Here is a 25,522-nt window from a genome sequence, read left to right as displayed (position 1 = left end):
CATTAAACGTGTGCGCCACCATACCTGGCTTTTCCATGCAGATTTTAAAGCCACGACTTGCCGCACCTCTTAGCAACCCTCTCCCTGGAGCAGGGCCTTCTCCCCATTAACCACAGAATCACAGTGACTAGCAGATAAACCAAGGTATAAAGTGACCGACTGTCACACCCAGCACCAAGTAAATGTGAGGCAGGTAGGACACCCTGGTGGCCCAGTGCCTGGGTCCTCTGTCTAAACCAATCTTCAAGAGACAGATAAAAAATGTCGTTTGGCTTCTGGAAAACAGACAGACTCATCTTCTGATATAGTTCTGGAGCAAAGATGGTGGACCATGCCTTTAATCCTAGGATTCAGGACGCAGAGAAGAATTGGAGTTCTCAGCCAGCCTGGGCTGGACGACAGAGACTGTTTCAAAAAAAGAGAGGGAAAAAAAAAAGCTGGGTGGGCGGGGGCAGAGATTTACTCCCAAGAGTCTGAAATACTAGCCCAGTGCACAACTTTGGGAGAACTCACCATACTTACATGGTATTTAACAGTGTCCTACTGACTATCACAGGGAGCCACAGGCAGGTCAGAAATGCCCAGGAGTACCCGTGGCAGCTGCATAACATGTGGTTAATCAGGCTCAGCACTGATAATCTGGACTACATTCTCAGGGGCCAAAATGGTCTCAGAGGACTTTAAAACCCAACTGTGAGGGTGCAACCAAGGGAACAGTGTGGTGGCAACTAAACAGGAAATGTATAAAAACTGGAAGGCTGCCAAAGTGCTAACAGTGCTTACCTCAGGAGGGGGGAGTGGCTCCTTTCCCCCTTGCCCCCCCCCCCATGTACTTTCTCTTTTATTGTTTTGTTTGGGGCTTTGCTGCTGTTTGATACTGAAAGGGTTTTTGCTTTATGAGGTAAGGTCTTGCTCTGTTACTCAGCTGTTCTCAAACTCCTGGGCTAAAGTGATCCTCGTAGCTCAGCCACCCAAGCAGCTGGACCACAGGCATGCACCTCCACCTCCCTTCAACTCTTAACTTTTTTTTTTGTAATGTATGTTCCTGTGTGGGTTCATGTGTGTCTTGTTTGTGCAGATGCCTGTGGACACCCTGGGTCCCGAGTCCCCCTGGAGTTACAGGCAGTTATAAGTGGCAGGTCCTGTGGACACCCTGGGTCCCGAGTCCCCCTGGAGTTACAGGCAGTTATAAGTGGCAGGTCCTGGCAGAGCAGCAAGCACCCCTCACTGCTGAACCATCTCCCCAGCCCCCTCCTTTCACTTCTCATTTAGAAAATTTCTCTACTGACTTTCTGATGTAGAAAACAACAAATTAATGCTTAAAGATTTATCTATAATAAATTCTTAATTATAGACACCCTTTGCTCATATCAAACTGGTTTTCTCTCAGCTCTGAGCACCAACAGTTTCTCACTGGATTGCTATCTACAGCTAGTAGTGCGGCCCTGCCTGGCTCTGAGGTACTGGAGACAAGCCAGGGCCCCAAGTGCACACTATCCCGGGCACACTGCTCCCTGCTCCCAGGAACATGTAAAGCATCTCTAAACACTTTTCTTCCCATCTTCCATTTAAGTCCTGCCCCCACCCCGACTCAGTCACTTAGCTCTTGATTCTTGTAGGCATTTTATTTACTGTACAAAATATTTACATCTCCAGCTGCAGGCGCCCAGCCCTGGCCTGACAATGTGCAGCAGAACTCAGTCTCTGCCAAGTTTTTAGAACCGTGCCGACACTCTCCTTGGTGTTCATCTCATGACTGGTTGGTCTCCTTCAAGGACACGGAAAAGCCAAAAGCCAGGAGGGCAGCTGGCCTCCCGAGTGCCTATGTCACAAAGCATAAACAGAAGAACAGGAATAGAAAATTTCCCAAGAAATACTGCATCTTTTTATCTCTCCAATACACTATACTGAGTCTCTTCCACACATTGGCTAGTATGAAAGCAGTATTAGAAAAAAAAAAGTAAAAGGAAATGCAAAAAAGAGCAAAAATGTCTCCAGATAGTTAGAGAACTGGAAGAATAGAAACCCACACAGTACTAAGGGTTTCTGTTAAAGACTCTGGTACCTAAAGACCACCATGGGGTATTAGCTGCCCCAGCTGGGCTGCAGCAGTGCCTAGGAGACTCTGAAAAGTGCGATGACTAGAGCTTAAAATGACAGGTCTAGCCAAGACTCTAAGCTGTCTCCCTCTGTGTAGTCTCTAGAGGGGTGCTGGAGGTGGGACTGCAGAACCCAGGAGGAAGAACTGCCCCACACGGCCAAGCCAGCCATGTACCCCAGCTGTGAGCCCCAATGGAGGCCTCACAGGCAGCAGGGTTACAGCTAAACCATCTTGTACATGTTCCAAGGGAAAGTGTGGGCAAGCAGCAGCACCTTGTCCTGGTCCCTGAGGAGAGCAGTGACCATGTGGCATGGAGGAGCCTGGGGTGAAGAGACCCTGGTGCCAGGTCCCAAACCCCAAGGATAAGTGAGGTCAGCACCCATGCCAAGAAAGGACAGATGATGACTGCAAAGGAGGTCAGGCAGGAAGTCTAGCAGCTCAGGAGGGCTTGTTTCTCATGATCCCTGGGAACAGGAGGGCTCAGACATGCTTCCACGAGGCCAAGGCACTGTCACAGGAACTGCCTTGTCTTGGGATTCTGTGTACTTGCTGGTTTTGGCATTGAAGATGGCTTGTAATATTCTGAGTGAGTATCCCATCAGAAATTAGTGGCTTGTAGCAAAGCCTTACTAAAGACAGAAATTGCAAAGTCCATGTGACCTTGAACCTTAATGCTGTTTTCATTCAAACACTAATGAAAAGATGTTAATCATTTTCTGAGAGGCTGACAAGTTCTCTTTCATCTCCATTAACGCTGAAGTCCACACAGATTCCTCCCTCCTTGGTTCCCCCCCTTCCTGGTAAGTGGTGAAACCAAGTACCCGGAATTGCTAGGTACTGAGTGCTGCTGGACCTCCATCACGCCTGTTCCCAACGGCCTGACCCAGGACCTGTGACCACAGGCCCTCTGCCTCAGCGCTGCTAGAGGCCACCACCCAAGAGAGCTGGCAAGCTATGTTCAATGCCCCAGTCCTTTGCTCCCCAAACTCCTCCAGCAGAACACTAAGGACAGCACTTAAGGGACTACGTGAGTTGGAGGTCAGGCAAAGTCGTCTTCAGTGCAAAGAACAAGCTCAGAGAAGCACATCAGTAGTCTTCAAGCCATCCACATGCCTGGACATGGCCCTTCCCCACAAGAGCCCTGCCAGCACGGAGGCTCCAGCACAGCCGTCCCTCACAGCCTTCTCACTGGCTCAAATTCAAGAGGAAGCTTAGCAAACTCCTTACAGACTAGTGATCATCTTCAAGAATGCCCGCAGGGAGTGTCTTTTCCAGTTCTGTCACCACAGAGTGATCCTTTTGTACTACGGTCCCCATCCGAACAAACCCAGTGCCATGGCCTGTGCCTGCCCTTATGTGGGAGGACAAATCAGATGGCGGGCGTGAGCCACTGTCTATCTGTGCTTCTCCTGGCTACTGATGAGAAGAGGTGATGGGCAGCCCAGGAGAAAGGATCATGTGCCAGTCTGGTCAAGTAGTGAGATCAAGGAGGGTATTTCCAAGGAGCAGAGTGTGCTGGAACAAGGCATGGCTTAAGGGTCTCAGCGTGCCAGCTTTCCAACAGAACCGAGTCCTCTGTGTCATCCATCTCTCCAAGTCACTGAGGCAGATTTAGCCACAGAGATTCTCAAAGGACCAAATGAAATGGCAGCAGCACGGTCCTCTCCTCATGACTGAATAGAGCTCAGATAGGTACCACGTGCCCAAGGCCTGTGGTAAATGTGGACACAGAGAGGGTGAGGTAAGAACAATGCTCATAGATGACAGAACACTCCAGACAACGGGAGCATGCAGTCTCTTCTGGCTAATGGTTACATGTGCTAAGGTCAGTGGTTACGCTTGTTAACATGTGTCCAGATGCTTTAGAGAGCATGGGAGCCAAGCAGGTGACAGAGGAGTGGTCAGAGCATGCCAAAGCCCTCGCAACCCTCGCTGATGGCCAACTGTAGCATCCTGTGCACCTCTTCATATGAGTCATATGTAGGGAGGCACAGTTGGTTAAAACTGGAAAAACAAAGAGGAAAATGATTAATTCATACTGCAAGAAACGTGGCCAAGGGCTGGAAAGAGGATCTCCCACAGGGATGCTTTGGGCAGCCAGACACCTACCATGTGTGTGCAGTAGGAAGCGTGCTGTGGGTCGGAGCAGCAATAATCTGAAATGAGGGACAGAGGGCAGCAAAGCCTCCAGGTGGGAGCTGAGAGGAACCTGTTGTGAACTGAAGTAGCCGAGCCAATTCCTCCTGGGTCAGACTAGAAACCACAGTCCAAAACCACCTCATGACCTGGCAGGAAAACAACAGGGCTATAGTCACACATGGTGTGCAGCCTAAGATGTGATCCATAAGGAAGGAGCAGGGTACTCTGAGAAGGCATATGCTCCCATTTGCAGTTCTAATGGCACGAATAAAAACCTCTCCAAGAGTTCATATCATCCCAGGCTCAGAAGGGTAATAACCACCAACTGAGGGCTTGGCTCTGCTTACTTGTTTTCCACTTTCTGCCCCAGTGGTAGTCAAGGTAACAGTCTTTAGGGACCTGAGCTCCTTTCAGCTTGGATAACCACCTGTTTTCCCCACATGTATCATCTTTTTGCCAGTCAACATGTCCACCTCTTTGACGCTTCTACTTTTTTCTTCTAAAACCATTCCACATAAGATGATGCCAAACCCTATTATTAAGCCTGGTACCTTTTCTCTGAAATGCCAGGATCCGCCAACCACAACAGCATGGGCTTTGAAGTCAGACACACTGATGTCTCCAGTTCCACACATCAGCAGCTAGACACACAGAAGGACAAAGGCACACTACTTAGTCAGTTACCTATTGCCCTGGGAATGCAGAATAAAAGCAACCCCAGGAGAAAGACAGAAGGTGCCACTGCAGTGCCAGAATGAACTACAATAGGACAATGATTGCTAACCAATGTGGTATTAAAAAAGAAAAGAAAAGAAAAAAAAGTCAGTGTTAAAAAACCCACACAGCTTAAACACACACAAAATTCAGCAGGAAAAAAAAGTGACTATTGTGCAAGCGGACCTGAGTTGGATCCCTACAACCCACAGTGGAGGGGAGTAAGAAACTCCTAGACGTGGTCCCCTAACTCCAGTGCATCATGACACACAATATGCTCTGTGGCAAACATGTGCCTGTATCACAGACCTGATTACAAAGCCAGACAGATATGCTTGAAGCTGTACCCGAGAGCTACTGCTTTAGACCCTCGAAAGCTGGACTGTACGCTTGTGTAGCTGCAAAGCTCTCCTGGTAAACGTGTCTAGTTAAGAACTGCTATGGGTTCTTTGTAATTAAAGCACAAGATTAAAAAAACAGAAGAACCAAGTATATGTTCTAGACTGCAACGAAATGCCAAGGAGAAAAGCCGATTTATGAGTGTTTTCTCTCAGGTCTATCCTCCTTTGGTGGACTGAACTTTTACTACTTCCCTTCAGCTCTGCTTCCATGTGAACAGATAAAGTAAAGGTACGCTGAGAAAACTGAAAAAAAGGAGAGAGAACATTAATGGCATGAGAGCCCTAAACGTCTTGTAGATGTCCTAATTTGGTTCAAGATCCAGCATGTTGCTTAGCAGACTATGAGTATCCACCCAATAGCTATGAGGAATGTGGTACCTCTTAATAAAGAGACAATAAAGGCCAAATTAAGCCTTGAAGCTGTGGTTTCTTCAAGACCACGCCAAGTTAATGAGTAACTAGGAGCAGGCTAAGGAACAACTGTAAGAGGCTAAACTTTTCCTTTCCACTCACTTTTATATGCTGTTACAATGCTCATACTAAAACAAAACACTCCACTGCCCCAAAATATTAGCTAGCACTAGGTAAGAGGTCTATTAGAAATTTCAAACTGGGAATTTGTTGTTTGGCTTTTTTTTTTTTAATCTTAGGGCACAAAAAGTGATAAAATTACAGAAGGCCTTGGCTGTTCTCTATGACAGTTCAGCTAACAAGAAGTACACAGCATCACCTGACACGGACATTTGTTTTTTTTTTTCCTTATACTTTTAAATGGAGCTCTTTTTTGTTGTTCTGGTTTTGCTTTTCAAGGCAGGGTTTCTCTGTGTAGCCCTGGCTGTCCTGAACTCCCTCTGCCGACCAGGTTGTCCTTGAACTCAGATCTGCCTGCCTCTGCCTCCCAAGTGCTGTTGAAGGATGTCTAGGAGGAAACAATTTGCAGAAACAAACTCCCCAGAAGAGCTACAGGAAGTTCAAGGTTGTGGCATTGACTGTACGGGCCATCTGTGAGAGTAGGAAGGGAGGTCAAACTGTTTCATTCTTGACTCATAAGGATATTGACTTAGCTAACTTCAAAAATGGTACTTACCATTTTATAGCTAACTTCTGGCTGATACAAAATGTGAACTATTAACACAGTTACTATAGATATGTAAATACATACACACGTTCTGTGATACTATAGGCATGTAAACATACATGTGGTTTTAAATATAAAACCATCTTGTGGGGTTTCTTTCACTAGCATATAGCCCATAAAGGACTTTGTCGTCTTCGTTGCTGTTCCCCTGGTATCTCAATTCATGGTTCACAGATACTTAAACAAATATATTCTATAACCCTCTTAAATGTCATAGGATATTATGAAGACTATATATGATGTCAATCCTCCTTACAAGTCAGTTAATATCAGTAATAGTTGATGGATAAATATTAACTGCCACTCTTCATAAATATTTGCCACTTTCTGACTTTCAACATTCTATTTTTTAAAAAGGGAATTAAAGGGTCACTGAATAGAAGAGTTACAAAAGTTAATCCAGGGATGGAGAGATGGCTCACTGTTGCTCTTCTAGAGGACCCAGGTTCAATTCCCAGCATTGACATGGCAGCTTACAACTGTCTGTAACTCAAGTTCCAGGGGATCCAACACCCTCTTCTGGCTTCTGCAGGTACCAAGCACACACATGGTACACAGACATACACGTAGGCAAAAGATTCATACACAAAATAAAACTTCAAAATTTAAAAAGTGAATTCAACTCCTGCATTAAAAAAAAAAAAGACTTCCATCTACATAGTAAGACTGTCTCAATTGTCTCAACCCAAAAGAGAAAAAAAAAAGGCCTTCCTGCCACACCTCTAACAGAAGGTACAGCAAGCAGAATCCCAAAGGCATGCTCTGAAAAGCAGCAGCCTTGGGGCCGGTGTGATGGCTCAGAAGGTAAAGGCACTTGCTACCAACCGAGCCTGACCACGTGTGTCCAATCTGGAAACTCCTGTGGTGGAAGGAGGAAGTCTCCAAGTGGCCCCCAGACCTCCACGTGTGTGACACAGACCCTGTGTGGCCCCGCCCACAAGTAAATGAAAAGCAACCTAGGCTCAAATCCTAAGCACTTACCTCAAGCTCATTCTCATCAAAAATAGCCAAAAGGTTCTCAGGAACCAACTCATTCAAGCCTGAAAAAAAGTATCCAAGTTAAAGCCAGACCGGCAACTATGATATATACATCATAAGCACAAGGAGACGGGAGCCCACCTTTTAGGAAATGTTCCACCTCGTCTTTCACTTGACTGGCCAGCCGATACTGGGCTAGCAAGTTTAAATAGAAGATTTTGTTTGTGTTGGTGACTGGGGTTTGAGCTCCACCTGTCATTAGTTCTACAATCTGCAACAGGAGACAGAAGACAAGACAAGGAGAGGTTGTGGGTAGAATCTGTAAGATGTGTCAGCCTGGAACATTCTACAAGCAGCGTAGATGGGCTCCCTCAGTGTCAGCCTCAAGTCTCTAATCTGCCTTTGGCTTTTTAACACACTTGCTTTTCCCTCTTGTCACTAGTCACCAGGGCTCACACCTCTCCTTCCATCCTCTGCTAGGTAGGGTTTCCAAAGTGGGAGCTAAGTGAGGTCCCCTCTCATGCTGCTGAGGCAAAGGAAGACATTGTGATCTTGTTGGCAAGATGTTAATCCATCTCCTACAACTAAACCACTGATGACCTTTTCTCAAAGAAGCTCGTTTATTGCTCTGAAATTCTAAGCTGAAAACAGTTGTTGCCGCACATTCTTCTAACTCCCAAGTCCACACGGAAGGAACAACGGCTTGAGATTTGGAGACTGGCCATCCAAAAAACTCCAGCCCTGATACTAACTGGCTACAAAAGTTTAATCTATTAACTACTTCTTCCTCAATTTGTCTATCTGCAAAGAAAAGCTGAACAAGCTTGAGTCACAAGCAGAATTAGTAAACACGCACACACACCACCCCCCCCCACCACCCCCCCCCACCCCCCCCACCCCGTAAACAAGGGCCAAAGGGCATTTGAGGAGACCCAGGCAGTTAAGCCAATTACCCTGGAGAGTCTGTGTAAGGAAACCGGAGTCGTCTGCATAAGTGAACCCCGCCCCCCAAGTAGCTACAAGATCAGATTTTAAGGTCCTAATAACAACATTTTATTTAATTGCATTAATGTGAACAATAAATCTTTGTAACATTTCTTTGGCCACAGCTAGAAATGCTTATTCTAAACAAACACAAAAACCCACCCCAAATTATAGCAGTAATATAGTATCCACAATTATAGGGGGAAGTTCTACTGTCTTACTCTGCTGAGTGAGTCCTTGTTCATGCTGGTGAACAACCTGCACTGTCACTAGGGCCACGCACTGTAACCCAGCATTCTGTTCACTAGCTGCTTTGTTATGCCAGCTCTGGAAGCGACATACAGACCTCACAAGTACAAAGACATAAACTGGCATTCCTATTGTTTTCAGTAGTGTTTAGTTTTGTTCTTTTGAGATAGGGTCTGTGTAGACCAGGCTGGCCTCAAACCCAGAGGTCTGCCTGCCTCTGGGCACTGCACCCAGCTGCCATGTTTTTTTCAGTCATTGCTACTTTCCTTTTAATTATGTACTGTTAACTAGCTTTACAGTGGCAGTATCTAACTTAATGAGGTATTATTATTATTATTATTATTATTATTATTATTATTATCATCTTTTCAAGACAGGATTTCTCTGTGTAGCCTTGGCTGTCCTGGGCTCGCTTTGTAGACCAGGCTGGCCTCGAACTCACAGCAATCAGCCTGCCTCTGCCTCCCGAGTGCTGGGATTACAGGTAGGGGTGTTTAATGTGTATAGGCATCGTGTTGCACTAGGAATCAGGTACCTGCATAAACTGCAGATCGGTGACACAGCAGTCCCTCCCAAAGCAGCCTATGCAATAGCACTTTGCTATCACTCATTCTTTGTAGAGTTTTCACTGCAGATAAAGTCCTACTGAAACTGCTGTAAAGGGGCCTGAGGCCAGTAGGGACCATGCATCCTGCTCCTCTTTCTCACCTTATCCAGTTGACCTGATTTGTTGTATTTCTCTTCTGCAAAGACCAGCTCCATCTCACTCATGTCATTGTTGAGGATAAAGCACACTTTGGACTTATAGAATTCTGGGTCATCTGTTTCAAAGTACTGAGGAGACAGGAAGACACAGAAGTACATCAACACTCTTTTGCCGTGAAGAAATTTTAACTAGAGAGATGGCTCAGAGGTTAACAACACTAGCTGCTCTTCCAGAGGACCTGGGTTTTATTCCCAGCACCCACATGGAGGCTCACAAGCATCTGTAACTCCAGCTCCAGGGAATCCGGTGCCTTGTTCTGACTTGTGGGCACCAAGGATGCATCTGGTGCAGGTATATACATGTAGGCAAAACACATATATGCAGAATAGAAGTAAATCTTTAAATAAATGAATAGGTAGGTAGGTAGGTAGATATAGATAGATAGATGAATGAATAAATAAATAAAAGGGAAAAAGTTTTAGAAAATCAGCTCATGTGAAAAGATTCCAGAGTCAATGGCCAGACTGTTTAGTCGAAATGCACACCTAAGATGTTACCTTGTAATGCATACGGAGTCCTATGATTTGGGCCAGGAAAGACCGAGTAAAACGGGCACGGACCAGTTGCTTGTAAGCTCCTCCTAACGAAGACTCATACAAACACTTGCCTACCAGGCGGCCTGCAAACTCGTACATCTTCAAGCGCAGGTGAGCCGGGCGGTTAGGGTTAGGATGCACCTGTCAAAGGAAAAAACGAAACAAAACAAACAAACAAACAAAAAAACCAGAATGGCCTTTGTCCATTTTTCATCCATTCTAGCTACTTCTAGAAAGACTCCCAATTTTATGTACTACAATTTGGACCTGGAATGTTCCCCAAAGGTGCGTATATTTAAAACTTGGTCCCCAGCCCAGAGCACCATCGGTAGGGCTCAGGTTACTGAGGTAAGCCCTGGTCTCTTGCTCTCCTTGCATGCCCCAGCCCTCAGGTGAACGATCTTGCCGTACTCTGGCACTATGATGTGTTGCCTCACCACAAGCCCCAAAGCAACGAGGCTGTTACTACAGACTGGAGCCTCTGAAAACTGTGGTGAGGTAACCTTTTCTCTTTATAAGCTGACTGTCTTAGGCATTTATTAGAGGAACCGAAAGCTGACTCATACCCCATACCAAGGGAATAAAAATTTCAGTTTACGGACCACAGTGCAGACAACTGAGTAATGTAAAGTGACTGGAGGATAACGGCCACTAAGGTACCTTTGATTAGTCTGTGGTCCCTAGATGATTTAAGTACAGATGATCGGATGCCTGTTTTTCAGTCAGGTACTCTACTCTTTCTAGTCAAAGATCTAGTACAGACATCAACTTCAGGCTTTTTTCTTTAGAAAGTAGCTTAATTATTTTGAGTAAAGTAGCCTTACAATATAACACTCTTAGCCCAATGCTACTTTTCCCTATTTTACAGATGAGATCATAGAGCCAAATAAAAGGGAAGAACTTGATTAGCTCATTATGATCAGCATGTTAAGAGCAAAACACAAGTTGCCCAGACTCCCAGGTCAGCTGTGTGACCTCTATTTACTGAGTTTAACTTCCCGCCCCCCACGGGGAAGGCGCAGACTCACCAGAGCTTGGTTGTTGTCGCTGAACCGGGTGAAGAGCTGACTGGTGGTATCAAACAGTGCTTTGCAGATTAGCTCAAACCATTCCCGGCGAGGCCCTCCCCAGTCCAGAGCTGAAAAGTATAACACAAATGAGAAGTGATGCTGGCTTACCCCACCTCCTATTACTTTTCCTTTAGTTATCACTTGGCATTCTCCCTTCTGTTTCTTCACTGCAGCTCACCTACATGGTGAACACTTCTGAAATCCCACTTCCTTCTGAAGAATCCAAGGCATTCCAGTCACGAAGCACAGAGACACAGAAGGTCAGGAAGCCCAGGTGACGGACACTCCTGGGTCTACAGTGGCTACTTTGTCCTTCTGGTGTGAACACTAAGAGTTCACCCCTGTCTCTATGCTCCACCATGCCATCCAGTCAGGTTTCTGACTCACAGAGACCAGGTCTTTTGGGGAGGTTGAGGAAGCTGGTTTGGGTTTTTTTGGAGAGTGTGGGAGTAGAAAGGAGAGTTAAAACGATTAAAGGAAACTTCAAGACCCACCTTCTTCATCCTGAAAAACCACTTCAAAGTTCTTGCTCCAATCTGAGATGGAAAAGTTCCGAGTGGCCTTCAAAGACTAGAAAGCAGAGAGGAAGAAAGCTGTCACAACACTGGCTGGCATCCCTAACCTTTTAAAGATGAACCTCAAGAGCAACACCGCTGTCCACTGAGCTAACCACTACACGGAAGTGAGACATACACACACAAGTAAATTTCAGTGATATGACCTTATTTTCAAATACACAGATCTCCAGGAGAATTTCAATATGAAATAAAAATAGGGGCAGACCACACCCAAGATGACCCCAACTCAGTGCCATGCAGCCCAGGTGGGTTAAGCACCCCCAAGATAATTTCTGACTGGTGCCATGGGGCCTAGGTAGTCAGACCATGTTCAAAATGACACCAGAGGCCTCGAAAGAGACCAATGACTCATTGCAATGGACATTTGCAAGTAAAGAAGTATGGCCAGAAGGGTATCCTGTGGGACGCACTACAGCTTCCACAATGAGATTGCTTTTTCTTTTTCTTTTTTTGTGGGAGGAAGTTGCAAGGGAAGAGGCTGGGTACGATGGGGAAAGGAGTGGGACTGGGGCGCATGATGTGAAATTCATAAAGAATCAATAAAAAGTTAAATAAGAAAAAATATCTAAGCATAGTAGCAAATCCCCACGATCCCAGGAAACATCAGGGCTGCAAGTTCAAAGTCAACCTGGCCTACACTGTGACAACTTCTCACTAGAGGAAACAATCCTATTTGGAACTTGAAAGCTCAGATTGTTTCTTTTTTTTAGAACCTCTCATTTTTATTTTTAGAAACTCCATTTTTATTAATGAAAAACCTCTTACAGAAAAGTTTTGGCTTGTTTTTTTAAGATTCAAGCAAAAAGCTATAAAGAAAAGCTAAGGAGTTTTGATTTTCAGTAAAGTACAGACTATGCACTAGACGTCTTTATCTACCACGAGCAAGGCCACACAGGGAGCCATGCCACATGGGGAGAGTGTGGCTCAGAAAGGGGGTTTCCAGTCACTCCAACCAGAGCCAAGCACCACAGACACTTTCTGGACAGGCACCAAGCCTTCTCACTCTTGGGGAATGTTAGCCCCATGCCAGTGTCTGTGTGGTGGAGACAGACACTCATCAGGTGTTCCATTTCTACCACACCCAAGTGACAAGAGTTACTTCCTTCTAACCCAGCAAGAGCTCCTGCCCCAAGGGATGCTCTGACAGACTGCTTCTCCAACCAGCACTTCCGCTCTCGACACTGCACACTGCACAGGCACTCCATTGGCACAGCCCAGAAGGCTGATGTGTGGACTCTGCCCTCAGCTGCAGGCCTCTCACAGTGGCCCCGGCCCAGCATAATAAGTGTATACACAACGAGAAGAACAAACAGTTTCTAGTATGCTTAAAGGGAGGGATCTGTTTCATTAAAAGAAGAGACAAAAGAAAGGACGCACTGCAGGATATAGGCAACTCCTGAGGAAGTCCTTAGCATATCAAGATGAAACGGTACCTACCGATTCCAACAAGGCATGCCTGCTGACCTTCAGGGTGACTTTGGAATGAGGTCTCTTCATATGGACCTGCCGAAGCTCTCGCTGGAAAAAGTTCACCTTGTCTTGAAAGGTCTCGGAGCCTCCTGAGGAGCAGCATGGTTCGTTAGGGCCTAGTCTCAGTGGCCCCACAGCCCCACGGTCCACTGCCTTCCCCACCCTTACCGATGTTCTTGTGCAGGGAACGGATGAAAGTGGCTGCTAGAATGTTCCTCTCCTTGCAGCTTAGCTCCACAGGAGGCTGAATGCCATCATCCACCACCAGCGTGAGCAGCTTATGAACGGGGTCAGGGCCAAGGTACGAAAACTAGGAAAGACAATTTAGAAAGTGGTTATCTATAAACCCTTAATTGCAGCAAAGCCTTTCACAGGCCTACTCTGTTACACAAGCAACGAAAACAAGGCAATTCTGTTTTTTCCAAACAAGTACCTGCCAGGAGTATGTCTTGTGTTTATCGTATACACTTAGTTAGCACGAGTGTATGTGAGAGCACACAGCATGCATGTGGAGGTCAGAGGACAGCTTGTGGGCTTCAGTTCTCTTTTCCCACCATTTGGGTGAAGATTGAACTCTGGTCACTAGGCTTGGCTGGCACCTTTAGCTGCTGAGCCATCTTCCCAGCCCTATCTCACTGTTCTACAGTTCATAGTTTTCTTCTCTCTCTCCCCTCCCCTCTCTCCCTCTTCCCCCCCTCCCCGCGCGCCCACTTCTCTCCTCTCTCTCCCTCTCTCTCTGCTTTTCAAGACAAGGTTTTTCTGCAAAGCCTTGGCTGTCCTGAACTCACTTTGTAGGCCAGGCTGGTCTCAAACGCACAGAGCTCTGCCCGCCCCTGCCTCCTGGGCGCTAGGATTACAGGCCTGCGCCACTGAGCCGAGCTCAGTTCATAGCTTTCTATTTGACTTTTTGTCCTTGTTCTTAGTGTTTGTGCCCATACTATGTATTTGCGTAGAGCCTTTAAGAGTTGGTTCTGCTTTGATGACTACATCAGGCTACTGGGCCCCTGAGCTTCCACGTGATCTCCTGTCCGTGCCTCCCATCCTGCCACACGAGCGCTGGAATCATGTGCCACCACATTGGGCTTTTTAAAAAACACTTAGTTCTTTTTATTTTACATGCATTGGTGTTTTACCTGCATGTGTGCCTGTGTAAGGGTGTCAGACTATGGAGTTACAGACAGGTTAAGCTGCGATGTGGGTGCTAGGATTTGAACCTGGTTCCTCTGGAAGAACAGTCAGTGCTCTTAACCACTAAGCCATCCCTCCAGCCCCAACATTTGGTTTTTTACATGGTTCTGGGATTCAACTCAGGTGGTCAGGTTTGATTGACAAGTACTTTCATCCACTGAACCATCTTACTAGTGCCCTTTTAAGTTTTTGCTGATGTTACTTGAGTCAGAGAAACTGCTTTACGTAAGGATCACAGGCAACACTGCAGGCCTTCCAACATAAAGCACAAGAAGGGGAATATGAGCGAAGGCACACAAAGCAGCAACTGCTGCAGACCGTGATCTTTATAAACAACTTACCCAGTTAAAGCTTAGATTTAGTCCAGAGCAATTGAAAACACAGTAAAACTGAAAAAGCCAAATGTTTTAATACACGAGAACATTCCTGCTCATAAAATGAGCTTCAGCACACAGGGGACCATGCGTGGGCACAGGACCCAGCATCCTTTGAAAGTGCTGCTGAAGACAAAAGACACTGGTAAAGTATCCAGTCTCATTACCACACTGCTTGACGTTCGTGACATTTAATGAGGAGATAACCTTTTCTTTGTTTGGAAATGAAATCTGTGCATAGAGGGAACACACTGAAAGCCCTCAATAAAAAGAGAAAAGACTGACCACCCCAAAGCCAAGGCCTGCTCAGCACAAGGCAGACCAGAAGTTCACTTACTTTTGTCCCAGGGCACACTCGGAAGGTGTAGAGGCGCCAGGGGATGATTTTCAGGTAGAATTCCTTCACTGAGAATTGCTGGGGACCGACACAGGAAATGAAGTGAGTGCCCTGTCTGGGTGCTACGATGCAAACACCGAAGTCTTCTCTGTGTTTTTCATAGTAACAAAAGGATAGTTTAGACAGTACTAAAAAAAATATGTCCGTGGAAGGCAAAGTAAAACCACTGTGTGACGCGGCAATTTCCTAGGTCAAGTCATCACCGCAATGCTCAAGTGGGACTCACTGAAATGCCTGGAGTTAGACGTTTTCTTCATGAGCACAAACCTTTCACCTGCATCAACCAGGACCCCTGCTGCCTGCTGCTGCTCAGTGACCCCTGAGGCCACAAACAGGAGCCAAGAGCAGCCATCCCCATTGCTCCCTGCCTACTGGATATACTGCCGGGTTGGTCTGAGACAGGCTTTCCTGGGGCTCACTAGGCAGCCCAGGCTGTCCTTGATGTCACAGTGATCTTGCTTCAGCTTCCTGAGTGTGGAGACTATGGGAGTGAGCCACCAACCCTGCCTTTCCTCCTATTTGAATGTACTAAGGACTTGGCATGGATGGCCAGACAGGAAGAAGACACATGTATTCCTGTGTGAGCAGGCTGGTGGGAAGCTCAGTGAGACCTCACACACGAAAGCTTTTCTCAATTCCTTACCATGAGGTCAAGGAAGGCTCTTCTTATGCCGTTTATAAAGGAGGGGACGATAATGCAGGATTGGTCTGTTTTGAAATCTGTTATGCGAATCTGTGTCATACATTTTCTTTTTTCAGTGTTTAGACTGCCCCTCACATGCTCTAGACATGATCTGCCGCTGAGCTACATCCCCCAGCCCCTCACATGCTCTAGGCATGTTCTACCACTGAGCTACATCCCTGGCCTCTACATTTCCCCTCTGATTTAAAGACTTGTTTTCATTAAAGAAAACTTCCAACAGTACCAAAAAGAGAAAACAGTTTGCCAGTTTTAATTCAGTGCAGACCCTCTGCATTTTTCAGCCCACTTACGACCTCACTGCCATCACTCTACTCCACAGGAAGGCTAGATCTGTAAGTAAGTATGGCCCGCAGAAGAAGAACATTAAAAGGACAAGGGAATTGGAAGCCAGTCTTGGAGATTAAAGGATGTGATAGGCTACTCCAATAGTCTCATTTGTGTGCGGACTGGAAGAAGAAAACGCAGTCAAAAGAACAGCCCTAAGAATCATGTCTGAGCTCAGGGTTTGGGAAGTTCACCTTCCTGCCTCTGCCAGAATTTCTTCATTACAATCTTGAAGCCTGGTATTGACAACCACTTAATGTGATTTCACATTTTTACAGAATGGAAAATCAAATGGTTTCAAAACAGCACAAGGGACCAATAGTGACTCTTATCCTCATGAGGACTTCTTAGTGGTCAGAAGCAGCCCTCTGTACCATTCTGCGAGCTACTCCTCAGGAAATCTTCCCCAGCATTCACAAGGCGGGTGAATGTTCAGGCACTCGACAGTGCCAAGAGACACAGAGGCCACGGCGGAGACAAAGCAAACCACTGCAGCAGCAGAGGTGGCGACCTTCTGTCCCACCCAGGAAATTTCTCTTAGTGTCCCAGAAACCTTACATGGAGATGACCGTGCCCTAATGTCACTTTATGGTTTCTGCCACTGAATGCCAGTTATAGCCAGACTCAGGTGGCTGACTTGAAGGCAAGAATAGAAGCTCTAACCTTTGGTGACACATAGCAGTACACCTTCTTCGGTTTCTTCACCTTCTCAGGGGTGTGGCACTCCGAGGGTGAGTCTTCATCGTCCTCCTCGATAGCAGTGGAGGGCCGGCGCTGAGAAGAGCTCATGTGCATGGGAGGGAGATGCCAAGGGGTGCTGGCACAGTTGTTAGCATTATAAAGGTAAGCCTCAAAGTAAATGCTCACTCCTGAGGTGGACACGTTGCGCTCAACGATGTTCCTCTCAGTCTCTGAAGTACAAGGAGTAAGGTTTGAGACAGGGATCAGGGGAGGGCACACTTACCTACTGATGGGCACTTACTGAACTACAGGGCAGTAAGGTAAATATGGCTGGCATATCAAATGTTTGTGCGGTGGGTTGGAGAACAGACATACGAGGAGGAAATGGCTGGGCAAAGACCACATCACAGCTTTCAACTCACCACTCAGGACAATAATGTCAAATTCGCCATTATTGATGGGTTGATTCTGGTATGAAATGCAGGCATGGAAGCAACCTCGAGAACGCAGGGTGAGCCGCAAGAACACCTGACATGTCTGCCTGTTGGACGTCACTGACTTCTCAAATGAGACTTCATTATTCTCTTCTTCTTCAGGACCAAGCTACAGGAAGCAAAGCGTGACGTCACATGTATCACTTTCTGCTTCACCAAGAGCCTTACACTTCCTAATGGGACAGGCACTATCAGACAAAGACTAGAGGGCTCAGGCGTCAGGGAGAAGAGCTGGGGGTGAGGTAACAGAGGAGGGAGCCTGACTTCCTTGGACAAGCACGGAGTGGAAGGCGCTTGCCTCATGAATGGACAGGCTGTAGTTGTGCTCATCTCGCAGGGACGTGGAGTTGCTGGTTGGGTTGTCATACTCATCCCGGGGCACTATTTGCAGAGTGTGCGGCTGCCCACAGGTCAACACGAGAGTAGAAAAATGGCACACAATTTTGGTTTTGGAAGGAACCACCATTCCTGAAACAATGAAACCCAAGAAAAGAAACAGAGTCACAGACATGAACTCTGGAGACTTGGTTTTGTTGCTTTGAGGAGTGTTTTTGTTTTCCTTGTTATTTTTACCCTCTTTTTGTACCACACAAAATGAGAAAAGCATCTGAAAGACACAGAACTGGGAAAACACAAAGACAGTGCTACAATCTCTCAGGGAACCTTTGAGGTAGACTGTAAAGTGAGTGCTGAAGCCAGGCATGGTGGCACACACCTTTACTAGCACCCGAGGGGCAGAAGCAGGCTCATTGCCATGAGTTCAAGGCCAGCCTGGTCTACATATCAAGTTCCAGGACAGCTGGGACTACATAAAAAAACCGTGTCTAAAAAAACAAAACAATCCCCCCAAAATAATAAAAACAAAATACACAGCAACAAAAAACAAAACAAAACAAAAGGCCAAAGGCAGTGAGAAAGCTCAGCAAGTAAAGTGCATGCTGTACACACATGGTGACCTAAGTTGATTCCCAGAGCACATGAAAGGTAGAAACAGAGAAAATCTCACAAAGGTCCTCTAATCTCTATGTATACACCTGTGATTTGAATGTACACACACACACACACACACACACACACACATACACACACACACAAATAATAAATTTTTAAAAAAACACTAAAAATGACAAAACCAAAACTATAGTGTATCAAAAAGGTACAAATCTAAGAAAATACATAAGACCTGTATGTTGAGCACTATTAATGCTGTGAACAAAGAAAAATTGGTTTTAAAAATATAGAATTTATTCTTTAAGAATTTCATCCATGTATACAATATATTTTGACCATATCCATCCATGCCCACCTGACCCATGCTTACCCATCACTACCACATGTCCATCCCAACTTATGTCCTCCTTTTTTAACTCACTGAGTGTAATTAGTACAGTTCCTTGTGCATGGGTGTGAGGACATTCAAATACATAAAACATATCACGCTTGCAAATAAGAAGATTCAACACAGAGGAAGTGCCAACTGGCCTACATTGAAAAACAGTGTTCAGAGGTTAAGAGCACTGACTGCTCCTCCAGACGTCCTGAGTTTAATTCCCAGCAACCACATGGTGGATCACAACCATCTATATATAATGAGATCTAGTGCCCTCTTTCTGGCCTGCAGATGTATACAGGCAGAGCACTGTATACAAAATGAATAAGTAAATAAAATAAAAAAGAAATAAAAGTTTAATACAATTCTTACTAAGATCTTAGGAAAATGCTGATAGAATTAAACATCACACCAAAATCTTTATACAAAGAAAATGAACTGGAATTAGCTAAAGCAATTTTGAAAAAGAAGAATAAATGGAAAAGAGCCAGGGCCCATGACATGACAAATAGCAGTCAAGGTGCTGTACTGGCTAGGGGCAAACACATCAACCAAAGTTGCAGTACAGAACTCCAGAGAGGCCAACACACACAGCTGATATTTGACCACGCTGCAAAAGCCCTAACCATGAAGGAAAGACGCCCTCTCAGCATACCATCCTTGGGCAACGGGAGAGCTTTGAGAACAAAAATCAAAGAGCCTTGACACAAGTCTCACATACAAAAATTAACTACAAATGGAGCATGGCTTTAACATAAAATGTGAAGCAATACAACTTTTAGAAAAACCAGTGGAGAAAAACCTTTACGATCTGAAACTAGCCAGAGATCTTACACATCAAAAGCATGATCATGAAAGGAAAAAATGTTTTTACACCATGGAAGATCCTATTAGGATGAGAAAGAAAAAAGTCAGACAAGGGACTAGTACATAGAATTTATATGAAGAGGCTCTCAAACCATAACAGTGAAAACCCAAAAATTTCTAATTAAAAAGTATACAAAAACACCTGAAGTGAGCAATAGACAAGATGGAAGCATCTCCATGGTCCCTGTCCTCCTATACCCTGGGTCCCCTTGACCAGCAGTACAATTGCGGGCAGCTTTGGGAGCAGGAAAAATACTTCCAAGATGGAGCCCTACCCTGACCTGAGGCTAGAAAGGTCCTGGCCACCAGATTCAACCTGAAGGAGGAATGGGTTGAGTTTTGGTTCCTCCAGGGTTCCTTGGAGGAGGAGATGCACCCTCCCTTTGCCCAGCTGCAGCAGTCCACCTGGGATAAAACCTCAGAACACTAAACACCGATGTTATAGAACCAAGAGCCAGAAGTTGCAGTTTAGACCTCAATGTCAGTGAGCATTTGTCACCTGACACAAAGGCACAAAGGGGAAAAGGCATGAATTATGGATCAATGTTCTTTAGTATGAAGGAAAATACATAATGATGGTACCAGTGGATTTAGGCCAAGGTACTTTTACTTGAAAAATCTTTTTAAATTTTTCAGAAAAATGTATCTCCTTTCTATTCTGGTATTCTTGGCCCTTAAGAGGCGGTCAGACTGATTACTCAGCAATTCTATTCCTGGAGAAATACAAACACATGCCCACACAGAGACCCATATGCAGATGCCGGAAAGACCACAAAAGTAATACAACTTTTCTTATTTGAAAAGAAAACATTGCCTCCAAGCCCACTGACCCAAGTGTGACCCCAGAACCCATATGACAGAAGGAAAGAACTGACTCCCCAAGTTGTCCTTTGACCTCCACATGCACACTGTGGCCTGGATATGCTCCCAGGCGATAGATAGATAGATAGATAGATAGATAGATAGATAGATAGATAGATACATACATACATACATACATACATACATACATACATACACACACAGACAGACAGACAACCTGTACAAATGTTTACAGTAGTTTTACCCTTGTTAGTCAAGAGGTAACACAGGAAGCAACAACCCAGATGTCCACAAGTTACAAAAAGACAAACAATACAAGGCACATTATCTGGCAAGTAAAAGAACAGGAGGACTAAACATGATGCATAATGATGCCTGAACAGCATTAAGTCAAACAAGAGCCTACAAAGGCCTCATCCCTCATGACTAGAGACAGAACTGACAACTGTGCAGAGACGGCAACTCCACGGCAGCAACAGACTAGCGGCTGTAGCTGGAGATTGGTCAACAGAGTTGCTAATGGGTCTGGGGTCTCTTGATGGCGTGACGAAACTCCTCTAAAACTGACTGTGGTGGTATCTGCTGAGCAATGGATTTTAAACTCTGCTACACTTTAAATTGATACATGTGGCGTGTGAACAAAATCTCAATGTGTTATTTTTTTTAAAGGGCACATGCTTAGCATGAGGCCAGGGATCCCACCACGCCTGACCAGAAAAGAGAAGAAAGCACAGGGAAGGGACGGTGGAGTAAAGGGAGAAACAAAGAACGAACCAAGAACCTACCAGGCTGAAAAATTTTATAGTAAGGACTGTAGGCCACGTTTAATCCACCGAGCTTCACAGTAATCTCGTAGCGCCCAGCCTTGCGCACAGTGAAGGCCACCTTTACCACATTGGAATTTGGCTCCTGGAGGACTTCCTGGGTCACTGGAATTTCCACTGCTAGTTCGACGTGAGAGATGTGAACGCGCAGTCCCACAGGCCGATGTGCGGGGAAAGGCTGTCCATTCTTATAGAACAGCTGCAACAGCGAGAGAGGGGCAGGCACTTATTAGTAAAACAGAGAGAACCACTGCCCATGTGACAAGGCTCTGGGCAGGGGAAGCAGTGGGCCAAGGCCACGCTGGTAAACCCTAGGGCCTGGCTGCTCCTTTCAGTTCTGCTCTTAGGAACACAGTGAGAGGCAAGTTCACACATGTGACAAAGAAAGCCATTAAACTATGGACAAGTTCTTTGCCTGTGCAGAGGCCAGGGCAGCATACAACACAAAGTCAATTTGAACTTGAGGTTACTGAACAGTAAATGCCACCTCCCCAGGGTCCCCAGCACTATTATGCTAACCTAAATGTGCAGGCAGTTAGCCAGCAGCACAGCATCTAGCACTGGCACTGAGGAGAAGAGTAACACCAGGCAAAGGTGGAGGGGTTCAGACTCACACACCAAACTTAACACTACCCAGTGGGAAGTTGCTGCATGGGTACAAAGTTCCTTTGTAAAGTGCGGGAGAGTAAGTGTGGCTGTGCGGACCATACACAACTATCCTAGTTATGCAAATGAGAAAGTGGGGGAAGGACAAATGAATGTGGCTGTGTTCCAATTAAAGGGCATTTACAATGCCAGGCAGCCCTTGAGAGTCAGGAGCAGGTGGATCTCTATGGGTAAGAAGCCAGCCTGGGAGAGATGGCTTAGCGGTTAAGAGCACTGACTGCTCTTCCAAAGGTCATGAGTTCAATTCCCAGCAACCACATGGTGGCTCACAACCATCTATAATGTGATCTGATGCCCTCCTCTGGCTGTAGGTGTACATGCAGGCAGAGTACTGCATACATAATAATAAATAAATAAATCTTAAAAAGAAAAAAAGAAGCCAGCCTGGTCTATATAGCAACTTATAGGATAGCCAGAACTACATAGAGAGACCCTGTCTCAAATAACAGCAATCAAAGAGGAGGAGGCAGGAGGAGGAGGAGGCAGGAGGAGGAGCAGGAGGAGGAGGAGGCATTTACAGAAATAGAACATGGGCTTGCTTGGGCTTCCATGTTAGATTTTACTAATTCCTGATCTATACCTCCTCTCACCCTTCCTTCCCTCACCCCCTCCCCCTCCCTCCTACCTCTCCCTGTCTCACCCCCTCCCCTTCTCTTTTTTTAAGGCAAGGTCACACAATATAGCCCTGGCCCTAGAATTTATTATGTAGACCAGGCTGGGCCAGAACTCACAGAACTCTACCTTCCTCTAGCTCCTGGGACTAAAGATATTTGATGGGTTATTTTGTTTTGTTTTGAACCAGAGTCCCCATACAGCTTAGAATGGCTTTGAATTCCCTATGGAGACAAAGATGACCTTGAACTCCTGATCAGAGAGAGCTCTTGCATCGACCTCCCATGAGCTAGCATCATAGTAGTACAACTGCAACCAGCCTCAATACTGCTTTTCTTATTTTAAAAAAAAATAACATTAGGCTTGATACATCATCAAAGCCATGTACCCAGTAAACCAAAAGGACAGGAAAAGTCAAGGCTCTTGAGATATTAACGATTCCCAAGCTCCTGGGAGGGACTGAAAAACAAGGGAAAATGTTAACATTCCAGCCTGTACCACCCAGACAGCGCTGGTCTCTGGAAAGCAAATGACTCAGAAACCACGATGGGTACGGAGACAGAAACATTCCCTTACATGCACTCGGAAGGCCATGCTGTGGCCCACCTCATAGGGGTCCTTCCAATCCCAGGACACTTTGCAGGACCGGGGATCCAGGTAATTTCCCCGCACGTAGTCATAAATAGTCCGGTCCCCTCGGCGCTCCCGGTCTTCATTCTGAAGAAAGCTGACTACACGTGCGGCAAGCTCAAAGAGGAACTTAATTGTGAAGAAGAATGCAACCACAGACACTGTGACTCCACCTGCATAAGAGAGAGAAACAAACCTCCTGCCAGTTACACATATACAGAACAGACTGGTGAGTCACACAGCTTAAAAGTCAAAAAGAGCCTGCAAGACTAAAAACAAAAACAAAATGCTGGGTAAAGAGAAAAGTGTTTGTTTGTTTGTTTGGTTGGTTGGTTTTTGTCTTTTGTCTTTTCAAGGAGAAATGTCTGGAGTAAGAGGAGGTCACTGTACACCCAGGGCAGATCCCACACCCTGCCTGCTCTCTATAAATGAGGTTATGCCGTGACATCACTTCACCTGGTCCTTAAGAGTCGCTTGTGCACCACTCAGGCAGAGCTTAGTGTGTGGAACGAGACTGCATGCTTTACAACACTGGAATGTATTTGCTTTCCTGCCTTTTAAAGTCTGCTGGCCCCATTCTTACCATGAAGCCTACAGAGTGGCCCCCCCACCCCACCCCACCCCCGCCCTCCAGTCTGTGCTGCCCCCATAGAAGCCATCAAAACAATGTGCCTTCGGTTCCCTCCACTTGGAAGCTTTGTTCTCTCGTCCACATGGCTAAGGTCTTTCCTGAGTCCCATCAGCTGGAGGTTCCCTCTCCTGGGCATCCTCAAACTTCTGTATCTACTAACGTCTTCCTACGTGCCCACCTCCCCCTTCATGTTGTCAACTCCTTAAGGGATGATTTTTTTTTTAACTTTGATTTGGACTTTACAATAAACAATGTCTGGCACAGACTGTACTCAATGACTATTTCCCAAATCAGTGAACTTCTCTGCCAACTGTGTGAAGGTACATTCTGGCACAAGTGGAAATATTTCTTGCTCCATTTTCCAGGAGAGGGAGGAGAGATAAGGAGCAAATAGGAACTAGACAGCAATACACACAAGACAAGAGAAAGAACTTGCTATCACATACCAATAACGTAAAACATCAGGTCTCTTCAACGCCAGCAGAGAGCCGAGGATCACAGCTGCAGCTGCAAAAGAAAACCTCTTCAGTGTCTCTCCAAGTCTCCGCAAAGCACCTCAGGAGAGAACGTAGAGCATATGGCTTAAGCCAAGCAGCTCTAGCCTAGTCAGTGCCTAAACATCCCCGTTCTCTCTAGTCTAGTCAATGCCTAAACGTCCCAATCCTCTCCGCTAAGCTTGATAGGGGCTCCATACTGCACGTCACACACAGAGAACACAAGACTGCAACACTCCCCTCAAGGGTTCAAATCTACTGACCGCTCTCAGAACGCAAGCAGCCACTTGCTTTAATGCTAATTACAAAATGAGGTTAAACGGCTTTCATCTTCTTAGGCTCCGGGTTCCCAAGACAGTTTCCCTCTTCTATGAAAAGTGGTGCTAATTAATGCAAGGAAAAAAGATAATGGAACGTTTTCCCCTCTTGTTATTTGTCCTCTGGAAGTAATTCAGCTAAGTAGAAACAGCTATATAAATTGAAGATATTTCTTTTTACAAGCAAATATGACCAGCATGTTGGTATTATGTAACCAAAATGAACTCTGGGTCATTCAATAGTAAGTAGTCTCATGGGCCCTCCGCAAGGTGACTTTGATAGAAAGCTGAGGGGAGGAACAAAAGGAGAGGGGATAGTACCTTCCATCCTAATTAGTGTCCACTAAGGCCAGAGTTTGAGGAGAAATTTTCAGTTACTCAACTTGTTCCCCCTCCCCTCACACATCCACATCAGCACCCAACACTTACTGCTTAGAGACAAGACAGTTAAGATTTCTAGACGCAGATCTTAAGAGGGCATAAAACAACTTTGAAAAGCGAAAAGAAAAACATGCACCTGTGTGCTTTTGTATCTGACTGCTTCAAGTTTACAACTACAGAGAGGTGACTCAGCACTTGGATGACTGCCAACAGTTATAGGCCTTGTGTCAAAGCCAAAACCAAAGGTGCTAGAGGGGTTGCCTAGTTGCCTGGTATACATACATAGCACTTAAATTTGATCCCTCAGAACCCCCACTAAAAGATAGGTGTGGCAGGTGCAGACACGACAGGATTCCTAGAGCTTGCTGACCAGCCAGCAGAGCAAAATCCAAGCTCCAAGGATTAGTGAGACATGCTGCCTCAAAAAATGAAGTGGAGAACAATTGAGAAAGATACCCAACATCAACTTCTGGCCTCACCTGCACGTGTGGGCCAAGGGCTCCGCCACACATTTATATGCACACACTCAACACGTGCATACACATACACAGTGGAGGCAGCTAATGCCCCCTCAGTTCCTTTGTTAATAACCTATTAAATGAAACCCACAGAGCGGGTAGCGAATGATCATCTCAGCTGTCACAGGAATTCCTATCTAGGCTG

The 25,522-nt window shown here is 45.7% G+C and overlaps 1 protein-coding gene across 5 annotated transcripts in view; it reads right to left on the bottom strand.

Annotated features, from left to right (window-relative positions):
- Nucleotides 1-308: 308 nt before the first annotated feature.
- Nucleotides 309-25,522, bottom strand: part of AREL1 (apoptosis resistant E3 ubiquitin protein ligase 1) — a 56,784-nt gene continuing 31,570 nt past the window's right edge. For 3 of the 5 annotated variants that reach the window (XM_084791467.1, XM_084791465.1, XM_084791468.1), the window contains 18 exons: nt 24,114-24,174; nt 22,983-23,209; nt 21,090-21,327; nt 17,584-17,753; nt 17,214-17,394; nt 16,774-17,021; nt 15,024-15,101; nt 13,293-13,434; nt 13,092-13,213; nt 11,571-11,646; nt 11,035-11,144; nt 9,968-10,147; nt 9,413-9,538; nt 7,613-7,742; nt 7,475-7,533; nt 4,792-4,881; nt 4,211-4,386; nt 309-4,105 (listed from right to left, as the gene is read on the bottom strand). In XM_084791467.1, coding sequence (XP_084647593.1) covers nt 4,003-4,105; nt 4,211-4,386; nt 4,792-4,881; nt 7,475-7,533; nt 7,613-7,742; nt 9,413-9,538; nt 9,968-10,147; nt 11,035-11,144; nt 11,571-11,646; nt 13,092-13,213; nt 13,293-13,434; nt 15,024-15,101; nt 16,774-17,021; nt 17,214-17,394; nt 17,584-17,753; nt 21,090-21,327; nt 22,983-23,209; nt 24,114-24,129 — 2,472 coding nt within the window. In that variant the 5' untranslated portion in view covers nt 24,130-24,174 and the 3' untranslated portion in view covers nt 309-4,002. Of the gene's footprint in view, nt 4,106-4,210; nt 4,387-4,791; nt 4,882-7,474; nt 7,534-7,612; nt 7,743-9,412; nt 9,539-9,967; nt 10,148-11,034; nt 11,145-11,570; nt 11,647-13,091; nt 13,214-13,292; nt 13,435-15,023; nt 15,102-16,773; nt 17,022-17,213; nt 17,395-17,583; nt 17,754-21,089; nt 21,328-22,982; nt 23,210-24,113; nt 24,223-25,522 lie in introns of all 5 variants that reach the window. The other 2 variants (XM_084791466.1, XM_084791469.1) reach the window with 2 other exon arrangements.

Source organism: Acomys minous (genome assembly GCF_964271855.1).
Source record: "Acomys minous genome assembly, chromosome: 8".
NCBI classification, from domain to species: Eukaryota; Metazoa; Chordata; class Mammalia; order Rodentia; family Muridae; genus Acomys; species Acomys minous.
The sequence above is the reverse complement of the archived record's forward strand: the minus strand, read 5'-3'. Positions and strand labels throughout refer to the sequence as shown.